Raw genomic sequence first — 12,234 nt, 5'->3', positions numbered from 1 at the left:
GGGGGGAGGGAGAGGGGGAGGACTAGCTGCACACATGTTCCACGTACACGACGTTTTGGGGATAATCGTCTCTACTGTCGTGCGCGTACTATTGGATCAGACTTGGGTGAATGTTGTGAGATCGTAAGAACGAGGCGGGTGAAAGAGAAAGAGACGGATATACGGATGAAAGGGAGCGTTGAGCAATTTCAGATTTGCTTCCGACACGAGTTGGTATTTCGTTTAGCGAGTTATTGAATCATCGGCAACGCGGATTCCGCGTTAACGCTAATTAGGAAGTTATCGATATTTTTTTAACGAAGAAATTTTTACGTTGGATAAATTACGACGAATAGGAACAGTTTTTCGTTATATTATTATACGAAATCTTATCTTCTTTGAAATTCTATTCGTTCGACGAATTGATAAAGTTAATTAAATGACTAATGACTTATTTTAATCTATAATTTTTCAATGTTTTATTTATTTTTTTTTTAACTTTTTTAAAATAAAAATAAATAATATATTCAAAAAAATAATATCTAATTTAACATTCTAATTTAATATATAGTTATTAAAAATAGATGTAACGTGACAAAGAAACTAAAACTTTTTCATCGTAAGTAGCGTCTGATTATCGCAGGAAATTTTCACTGGTTCTCGACGCGTAGTACATTCAACGATTGGTCAGCCATTCTACGTATGCGAATACACATGATCGCAAATGATTGCATTCAATAATAGAATTTGAACCAGTAATTTTTTTATGATTCTCTCGTACCAATCATCAATGATTGAACATATACACGCAAATACTTCGCTTATCGAAGGAGGAATACTATCAATATGATTATTTGCACAGAACAGATATACTACATCTGTATTTGTTTTTTCAATATTTCAGATTCTATCTATTAATTCCCATTTTACGCCAACAATATTTATATTCTATTTTATTCGTACGTTCATGAGAAAGATACCACGTTTTCCTATGAATTTTCCATGTTAAATATTTGCTCCTTTTCCACGTAGCAGCTTTCTCTTGCGTTTGCATAAACGTAAGATATATATTGCGTTTCCTCGCCCCATGTGACATCTATAATGTACGACACCAATTAAACTTCCACTTGGACAAAATATCAAAACGAAAATATATATATTTTGAGCATGTGTAAGAAAAGTATCTATAAATATTATCTTACAACTAACTTTTCAAAGTTTTTTTTACAATTTTAATAAGACTTAAATTTTCAAATGTTCAAAAAATTCGATGCCAAATTACATTAAGCGTATAATACTTATGTGTGAAAACTTTCGTTTGGGAGGGAATTTAAGGATAACGATTTAAACGATTTAAACGATTTACAAAGGTTTACAAAGTTTATCGACAGAGAATTCTGTGCCCTTAATTACGCCGACAACTTCATGGAAACATTTTTGTTTCGCGACAGCGAGTGAGCAATGCCGCGGAAGCGCGGCCGATGTTTCATTGTGACAAGGCTCAAGTGTGAGGTGTTCGGTGGAGGAAATATGCAACCGCGGGCTTTAAAGTGCACCGATGCACCGCGCTCGAGAATTTCCGTGGAAATAGAACGAGGTTCGTAGAAGTAGACGCGCCATTGCAACAATGTATTATTACGATGTTGAGGTATGCAGAAACCGTGACAGTCTTTTTTCTTTTTTTTTTATCGAACATTCATCTATTTTAAACGGGAAAACACGGCAAATTTTCATCTTCTGATAGAATTTTTACGCTTAGATTGGGTCAAAATTGAGTTTAAGTTGAATGAAAAAAATTCCCCTGGTTAATTATTATTGAATTTCTCGATATTATTATTCGAACACGTATTATATGTAACAAACGATTATAATAATTGATAAGAAATTATATTTTAATATTTCTCAGAAGAAAATTTAACTAAAAAGATATGCACTAAACTAAAATTTAATCTCATTAGTAATATTTAAAAATTAATTTTAAAAAAAAATTTTAAGTTAGCTCTTCCCTTCTATAAAAATGTTTTGCTTATCCTCCTACACTTATATATATGTATATATTTTTATTTATATTATATACCTATATCGTATACGTTTGAAAATGCGCATACAAAGCAATCGAAGCATTCACCCGGAAGACGATCGGGGAAGAAAATGGAAATCCGTGGCCGAAAATAACAGTTCCGTGATACGAAGAGGAGGAGAAGTAAGTTCGAGATGACAGAGTGGGGTCAGAGGATAACTCGGGTCTCGACCGGAGCTGCTTTTGACACGAATACGTTTATGCGATAACTTGGCCTCTCGTTTCTCACGTTAAGGCTCTGTCCACACCGACACGCATCATTTATCGCCATTTTCGTTTCCATTTCCATCGTCGAGCATCTTCATCTTTTAAATCAAAACGAAACATTTCTTCTTTCACCCGTTGATATTCCAAAGAGACGTTCCATCCGGATCGCGAAATTTTTTTTCCTTTTTTTTTTTTTCTCTTTCCTTTCTCTCTCATCTTCGCTCCCGTTTACCTGGATACGTCTGAATCTGTAATGCTTTTGATATGAAGCTTTAATCGGTTGGTATAATCGTGTCGTGTCGCTTGGTAAAATAAAGAAAGAAAAAAAAAAGAAGAAGAAGAAGAAGGGATAGAAGGCAGGAAAAAAAAAAGAGAGAAAATGAAATCCATCGACAGAGCTCGGTTTTTAAATCGTGTCTGTAAACCGTCGCACGTAACATGAGTATGCGAAACACCGCGAACCTATTAGCGCGTGAAACGGAGCAACTTGAAAGAAACGAATTTTATCTTCATCGAGGATAATCAACGTAATCGCAGACACCTTTCGAACGTATGCGAGATACTGGAAATATTTCGCGACTAACTGTGTAATTAATCCGCGAGCAACGTCGATTAAATAGCGACGTCGAATGCGCGCGTGTTTCCCTCCCTTTTTTTTTTTTACATCGTATGAAACGTACAAGACGAGAGAGGAGAGACAGAGAGAGAGAGAGGGAGAGACTTATTATTCTCCTCGACCAGTGTCCATTATATTAATACATCCATATACATCGATGTTTCGCGTGTTTAAAATAAACGATTTCAATGGAAGCGTGCACCGTTTCGTATATAATTGCGACCGACGCGAAACAACGCGGATTCGGCGCTCAATATCGGCGCAAATTAAAAGTAAAACGCAAGAGGGTCGCATTGTAATAGTCGCTTGGAGGAATGCGAAACGACGTGCAAAATTTCCCCTGTGTGTATGTGTGTATACATATATATATATATATGTATATAAGTATTATTATTCCCGATAAAAGTATATTTATTCGTGTATTCGTGTATTCATTTCACAAGTAAAATTAACGTTTCGCCTTGGCGAAACCGTATTATTCACGAAAGACGCAAATGGGTTAAGGACGAGATATTTTTTTTTTTCGTGACACGTTCCTTTCTACTGCGGAACACGTAAGAAAACCTCCCCCCTCGATCATCGGTACCTTCCCGTGACACGATGGCGGGGCCGTACAACGCATTAAACGCGAGGACAATTAAATGTCCCCTTCGCCGGTTGCTAACTTATTCTCAAAGTTTCCGAACTTGGCCGTGCAAACAACTTTAATTAAATATCTACCACCGATGCGCGCGCGTGCTCGTCGATGAACACACGGATGAGGGTGAGAAAGGGGTTGCAAGAGGAAGAAACAGGCGATTAAGGAATGAATGTAAATGAATGATTAATTCGCAAGAGGGAAGAAGAAGGAGGAGGAAAAGAGGAGGAAAGGAATGGGAGGAGAGAAAGATTGCGAAAAAGTAAGAGAGTTAAACGCCAACACTAGCGATACATGTATGTGTATATATATATATATATAGATTGATTCTCTTTACGAGTTTCGAAATCGAGTGTACGCATACATATGTAATGCGCAAATGAAAATGAATAATGGACAGGGTAGATAATCATACCGCATTCAATGTACACAGCTAACCCCCCCAGTCATTTTCTAATTGTGTCCATCATCGTATTGGCATGCCGCGGTTTTCGTTAATTATAACCAAGTCCCGGATGCAATATATGTATTAGGGGTAAATACCATCGTTTTTGTTACGTGAAATCAGATTAAGAATCCGTTGCTGTGATCATTACAGAGATCATTAATATTTGGAAAAGAGTTTGAAATGTAACAAGGGAAGTCTCTAAGATCTTTTTTTTCTAAGGAATCGTTTGAAAACAGCATCTTGAAGAGATATAGTCGCTCATTCGGTCACATTTTTTTCATCGATTAATTATATTTAAATCACTTCAATATCTGATATATATATTGACTAAATAATTGATTAATTAAGCTAATATATGAAAGATATAGGTAATGTAACAACAACAGTTTCCACATTTATTTGCAAGCATCGATAATTATTTTTAACATCTGTATCTAATTTCTTTATGTATACATAATTAATTAATATGTACTAATTGCTGACCTTGTATTTATTTTTATAACAATCTCACTCTTCGGATCTAATAACAAAAATAGTAAAATTCATTTACCATTATTTATCATAATTGCAAATGCCATCCATTGAATCGAAAAGAAAAAAAAAAGTCTCGTTCATCATCAACTTTTCGCTCCAAAAATAATTTCGATCTTCGTATCTAAGTATCCTCGAATATTCGTATGGCGTGTCCTCTCGGAATATGTCGGAAACAGAGGAGGAAAAAAAAAAAAAAATCTCCCTTTTAGCAAAAATTATCGACGGTTCGAGGAAGCGCGATCCATTCGAAAAGCGGCATTGATACGAAAACGAGTATCGACTTTGACCGTCCACCGACTCTCACCTTTGCCAGCGCGCTCCTTTTAATCTATCCACGCGGCGTAACGGTGTTCCTCCGCCTCCGGGGGGCTTTGGCGGATGGCGGTGCAGAAAAAGGGGTGGAGAGGAAAGGAGGAGAAGAAAGAGAGAGGAGGAAAAAAAAAAAAAAAAAAAGAAAGGAAGGAAGAAAGAAAGAGAAAAAAGAAGGAGAGAAAAAAAGAAAGGGATCCATGCGGAATCGGGCGCGTCGAGTACGTGAAACGCATTACACGATCATCGCGTACGGAAAGCCCAGATCAATTACATAATGGCGCGACTGAAACGGATGCTCTTCAACCACCGCCCCAAGCCCCCTTAGCCCTGTCCCGCCCCAAAGCGTCCCCGCGTCCCCCTCCTCCCTCCTTTCCTCCCTTCCTCCCCCCTCGCCTCCTCGCGCAGCCCCTTTCGCAAAGTGACTATAGAACAAAGGGTTGAGCCTCTTCTCTGCGGGCACAGTAATTATTATGCTCTTTGACGATCCCTCTGTCTGTCAACGGTAACGCCAACGGAATCGATACTTCTAAAACTTTAATCGTTTCACGTATGAGTGACATGCTTTCGCGTTAAGCCGTATGTAAAAATATTCCGCGTTCAGGGGGCCACCCTCCCCTCCGGGGGGAGGCGAGTTGGGTTGAGAAGGGTTGATCTCGCGAAAGTGACGAGGAGGGTACGGATTCGTGTCGATGGTTTTTCTTTCGTGAGAATCGATGGATCGTAAGGGGGGGATGGATGGAAGTTTCGAATGATGAAGTATATATAAGATGATTGTTTTAGATAAGGATGTTTCATGAAAATGATGATGAGATTGGGACTTGTTTATGCTATATTCTATTAATTTATTCATTAATTTGCAATCTACGAATTTGATTTCTTTTTTCTTTTTTTTTTGGCAATGAATTTAAATGAATATCGAACGTGAAACTTAAAATTATGACACTTATACGATATTGAATATTATATTGTTAAAGTAAATATTTTATTTGACTATAAACAGTTACCTTTAATTTAGGATTTATTTTAAAAATCATTATTAATTTATACATATATATTATTTATTAATTCCAAACACGTTTATCACGTTTGATCTAGTTCGGATATATCGATATATTTAATCCAAATAGAAATAAAATTTATATTAAAAAAAGAAGGAACAACTGGAAAAAATATAAGAAAGAATTGAGAAAAATTTTTAACGAACTTATTACAACGAATCAAATAGATATCGATGAACGGAGAAACGGATAAGTGAAGAAATTGTTGACTCGGTATATATCAGCGTCAAATAAGGGAGGGAAATATAGAAGATAAACGCAGGATCGCGATGTTACCGAGAGTTAGATACTCTGGTGGATCAGTAGTGAAAAATGATAGGGCGCGATCGAGCTTGCGTCGCTGGGATCTCATTATCCCTGGTGGAAAGACGAGATCGTCTTCGTGAAACTTCTTTTTCGCCTGGAAGGAAGGAGGATCTCCCTCCATTTCACGATACAGAAACGCTTTCCTCGTTAGTCTTAATTTTCTGTTGCGGACCGACATAGGCGACGATACTTCATATCGCGAACGACAGTACATTCGTGGGAGCGTTAATGACACCGTGGATACACGCGATGAATAAGATCGTAATAACGAGTGCCAACCCCTTGTTCGCACCCCTTAATTTTCCTGCCTAATGTTTGGATTAATTTTCCGTTCGTCTTTTTCGCGCGCCGCGGATATATTTACTTTTGTTAAAATAAAACAAAGAATGTAGGCCGCTGTCTTCATATCTGAATATGAAATTTCTTCTTTCCGCGACAATACCGTGACAAAATTGTGTTTATACGTACAATATGTATGGCGCACAGTTTCCAGCGAAGTAAGATCATAATACTGTATAATATAATTTCAACGAAATATCGTTAATCTCGGATATCGATCAGGATTTTCTATAATAAGATTTTAAAAAACACGTATACATTGTATAAAATATTCAAGGCGGTTATGTTTGATCATGCATCTTGGTCATTTCAAATTTGATATATTAAAATTGTTGTACAGTATTCATTTTTTTTATTACGAATATAAAAATCGCTTGCATGCAAATTATTAAAATCTAATTGGTCCAACAGAGGATCTTTGACCTCGGAACGTATCGTAATGATACGAGGCGAAAAAGAACCGAAGGAAATATCTGATTTTTCAAACGCGTTTCCGATTGCAGATATCGCATATCACATATACATGTACATAGTATGTATACAGACATATACCAGAGATGCTGCTCTTGGCCCGAGCAAAATCTCAGCCCGCAGGAATGACAATAGACTGTCAGATAATGAATCCCCACTGTCACCCCCTTTACCATCCCACGTCCTAAAACCCACCCTTTGCCATTCTCTCTCTTCCTCTAATCATCTTTTTCTCGCAAGTTTCCTTTCTCTCGGCAGCGACGGCTTCGAAACTTTTACTCATCGGAGAACAAACTCTTCTCAAACTGCATCGATATCTGCAAAAAATTAGACTGATCGAATCGATCATGAAAAATATAAAGGTAATTATTTATTATATTTTTCTAATGGTAATTTAGATAATGGAGAAATTTAATGAAAAAACTTATATCTATATTAAGTATTTCTTTTAAATTATAGAAAAATAATTACATGATTTTTTTATTTTCTTATTTTAAATAAATATTATCGCAATATTGTAAATATATTATATATTGTAATAAATATTTTATTACATAATTAATACGATTTAATTTTTCTTTTTTATCTTAGTATGTAATACTTTTTTCAATATTTTCTTTTATTTTTATTACTGTGGTGATAATTATATCGTTACATATACATCGTTAATAAACAATAAAAAATATTTATATAATTTTTATTTAATCTTCAGTCGTATCTTTCACTAACCATATTCCTTATATTTTTCACCTTTTATTCTTGTAGCAAACAGGACTATGACCGAGTTATAGATGAGGCGTTCGCTTAGAGCTAATGCCACTTTTATTGGTCAAGATTCCAGTCAAAAGCTGAATAGATGCTCGTTCCTCCAACTTAGTTTCCTTTAAAAATTAAACGAATCATTGATTATATCTGTTTATAAAAAGATTTTTTTAGAACTTCATTTAAATGTAATTTCATATATGTTAATTGACAAAATTAATTTACAAGTTCGATATATCATTTTAATTTTCTAACAAATAAACATAATATTTTTTTAATTTATATAAAATATATATATTTTTTTATAAACATATATAATTGACTGTTCTTTAATATTTTCAATTTTATATTTAATAGATAATTAATATTTGATTTTTGTTTATATTTTGCATATTAAAAAGAAAAGAAAAAATATAAAAATTTACTTCCTTATCCTCTTAAGCTTCTTTTTAATCAAAGATATAATGCGTATTTAAATTTATCATGGTACATGCAAATCCTCTCTCATTTTTTTCTTTCTTTTTTTATGTGAACTCGGAAACGAATGGAGCAAAGCCGGAAAAAAGAATTGGAACGTGAGGTATAACATATCGAACTGAATGTTGAAGCCAGCGGGAGAGCGAGTCGAAAAAAAATTTTGCCTGGAATAACTCCAGGCAGAAAAAATGAACAAAAAATTTCCATAAAAATGCACCGGTACGTATAATCCGGATAAAGCTTAGCATCGCGCGAATAGCTATGTTACTAGCGAAAAAAAAACAGAATTGGTACATAGAAATGATGGTAATCAAAGATTGTAAAAGATATGTAGAGAAAATATCATTGTATACATAATAATTTTATATTATATTTTTTTTTAAATAAAAATAAAATAAATGTATATTGATCTTTCTTATTATATAATATTTTAATATAAAAAAGACCAATATCAACTCTTAAATAAATATTTATTATTTAAACTTAAAAGTTCGATATAAAAACATATTAATAATTAACTTTTAATAGAATCAATGTTATATATGTCATATAATAAGCATAAATTATAATATTAAAGTAAAAATTTTTTTATTAGTTTGTTAAATAAATTTTAAATGTCGAATATAATTTTGTGAGAAAAATATATTTTCGTTATTTGTTTTAATACATTCATAATAGTATATAAATATGGTTTACATTTAGAACCTGAAATTTTACTTTTATGTATATAATTTTGTTTCAGTCTCATAGAAGAAAAAATTTTTTTAATATCTTGTATTTACGAATATTCACGCATAATAAAATGTTATTACTTCTAAAATGTACAATATGAAAATATCTTAATTCCACTTTAACAAAATATTGAGGAAATTATTAACATCAACAAGAATGCTGTAGAATATATTTATTACAAAATACTTTAGATAATATATACTCACTAATGTACGTCCGCACAAAATTTGGAAGATAACGATACTTGTTTATATTGTCAAGTTTCAGTATTGAAAGTAGTTTTACACTAATTTCCTGATTAAACTTGACTGAAATTAAGTTTAACTATTACGGTATAAGAGAGTTTAAATAAAAGGGGAACTATCATCTTTGTATCTTATTATGATGAAATGAAACTCGAATTATAAATAAAAATATGCAGTTTAGAAAAATATGATCATGTTTTCATTGAGTAAACATTCTATGTGTTTAAAAAATATTTACTTAAAAAATTGTTTTATGTGCTTCAAAGTCAAATATATAATATATGTATTTTCATGAGATCTTAAGTTTTACTGATTACGAATCAGTCTTGAGACTGTTAACTGATTAATCATTAGCAGTAAATTAAGCTTTATAGATCACAATGGTTTAGTACTTTAGAATCAACAGAAATAATCTTGTTGTTTAGGCATTTTCACTAGCGGGCCTCTTCTTATTCTAAAAAAATAAATATATTTTATAATATAATATTGTATTTAATTAATTTTATTTTTTTTTAAATATGATTTTAAAAAAAATCTTACAGTTTGTTTAGATGGTTTGACATCAGTACTAGAAGTACGTGTTTTGGATCTTTCTTGTTCTAATTGTGCATGTAAAGATGCTACTTCCGACGTTAATTCATCTCGTATTTCTTGCAATTTTGCTACTTCAGCTAATACTGACGCTTTATCTTTCACTAAAAAAGAAAATAATAATAGAAAATACTATAATAAAATTATATATATTATAAATATATATATATATATTAATATATAAAATTATATATATTAATAAATATATAGCAATAACATATATATATATTTAGATTATCAATAAGAAAACTATTAACCTACTTTCTCCATGAGACAATATTTGATACAATTTCTTATTTCTTTCTTTGACTTGTGTTAATTCTTCTTTTAAATTTTCTACTTGATTTCTTAATTCATTAATAATTTCATCACGTTTTTCCACTTCTACCTTTAATTGTGCAGATGTAATATCATCATCAATTTTATTTAATCTTGCCTTCAACATATCCTTTTCTTTTTCTTTTGTAATTTCTTCTTTTGTTTCTTTCTCCACTCTTTCAAAAAATTCTGTGTCTAAATCTATAAAATCATAGCTAACTTTATTAAATTTATTATCTTATATACATATCTTATATACATATCTACAGTAAAATATAAAATTACCTTTTGATTTAGTATCACTGCATTCCAGAGGTAATACTGTATTTTGAGTAGTAGTATTTGATCCCATACTGTTGAATTCCTCCAATGACATAGTAGCCTTTTTTGATTTTTTCCCTGATTTCTTATTTGACTCTTGTTCTTTTTCTGACCTAGCTGCACTTACTAGTTGCTCTTCATAAGCCAACTTTGATAGTAAGATGGCTTGATGTAATTCTTGCTCAAACGTTTCCTCGACAGCCTTAAGGAAATCACAATTGGACGTGATAACACACAACACTTATAAATATGTCACTACTGAAACAAAATCTTAGCTTTAAAATTTATATCTTAAACTAAACTATAATTTTCACACATATTAGTCAAGCCTGTGCTGTCCTTATTACATACAATTCGTTGGGAGTCATTGTATGAAAATGTCCAGATAAAAACTTATTTTATTAAAGTTACAAAAAAATTTCATTAAGCTAATGGCAAATAAAAATAAGATATTATAAATAATTTATACATTACCATTGTATCTTTCTGTTTCCATTGTTCCCATTGTTGATTTTCATTATTGGGTTTTTTCTTTTTTCCCTATATAAATAAAGAAAAAATATAAAATAAATAAAAAAATAATAATAAAAATAAAAACAAAATATTTTTTCTACATTTTTATTTATTATTACATAATAATTATTTTTTTATAAATATTAAAAAATTCATTTACTTCTAAAATATACAATATGAAAATATCTTAATTCCATTTTAACAAAATATTGAGGAAATTATTATCAATTTATTATATATATTTTAAAATATCATTATTATACATTTTTATTGATATTATATATCATTATAATATATATTTTAAAATATATTAAAATTATATAATAAAATATATTAAAATATATTATATTATTTACTAAACATTACATTGAAAGTTAAAATCAATATTCAAGTTTAATTCGAAATACATAAAAATCCCGCCATGATCATACTATGACATTTACCGGCTAATCAAAAACAAAAAAACAACAAAGACTACACACATCATACCTTATTTTGTTTTTTCTTATCATCCTTTTTTGGTTGTTGTTGCTGTTTCGATTTGTTGGTTTTAGATTTTTGATTTGCCTTACCAGTAGTAACATTCTTCTGGGTTTTCTTCGGCTTACAATCATCATCATCAATGCTGAGAATTGCGAATCTCGACGGCACGGCAGTCGCCATTTCTGTGAACTCTGAATATACATATGTATTGATAATGAAACTACAGAACTTCCGGTATCATTATAGTCATAAAAGTTCTAATGTTCGTCAGATTGTGTGTTATTATATCGTGTATCATATAGAAAACGATGTAATATAGTACAAATGACTTACGTGTGTATATTTATCGTATATAAACGGATGTATAACGAAAAATGAAGAACGACGTTAAGCTACCACATAAACCGGAAACGAACAATAAACGTTATTGCAAATCTTCAGCGCCTCTGGCGGAAAATATTATCGAAATTATACTTACTCACCCGGCGACACAGTAAGACCAACTGATGAAATAAAAATAAGAAAACTTTATATTTCAAAATATTATTTTTATATTTCAAATATTACAATTTTTTATAATTTTTTTTAAAATTTTATTACAATTTATCAACATATATTAAAGATTTATATTAAACACTATTAAAAAATTGAAAAATATTATCAGATTTATGATATAAATAATTTTCAATTTATTTATTAATTAATTAAATTTTTTTTATATTTCAAATTATATGATATAACAAAAATTTTGATTTTTAAATTAATTTGAATGTAATAACGAACTATATATTTATATAAACTAAAA

General features: G+C 31.3%; 1 protein-coding gene across 1 annotated transcript; it reads right to left on the bottom strand.

Moving 5' to 3' along the window:
• Nucleotides 1-9,075: 9,075 nt before the first annotated feature.
• LOC102673884 (G kinase-anchoring protein 1-like) lies at nt 9,076-11,925 on the bottom strand. The gene is made up of 7 exons (XM_006608782.2): nt 11,763-11,925; nt 11,436-11,620; nt 10,908-10,973; nt 10,398-10,635; nt 10,056-10,313; nt 9,744-9,898; nt 9,076-9,657 (listed from the first exon to the last, which is right to left on the bottom strand). The coding sequence occupies exons 2-7, from the start codon at nt 11,607-11,609 to the stop codon at nt 9,625-9,627; spliced, it is 924 nt and encodes a 307-aa protein (XP_006608845.1). The 5' UTR covers nt 11,610-11,620; nt 11,763-11,925; the 3' UTR covers nt 9,076-9,624.
• Nucleotides 11,926-12,234: the final 309 nt, after the last annotated feature.

The sequence above is a fragment of the Apis dorsata genome, unplaced genomic scaffold (genome assembly GCF_000469605.1).
Source record: "Apis dorsata unplaced genomic scaffold, Apis dorsata 1.3 scaffold_44, whole genome shotgun sequence".
Classification (NCBI taxonomy): domain Eukaryota; kingdom Metazoa; phylum Arthropoda; class Insecta; order Hymenoptera; family Apidae; genus Apis; species Apis dorsata.
Note: the sequence above shows the minus strand (reverse complement) of the source record. Positions and strands in the feature narration are given on the sequence as shown.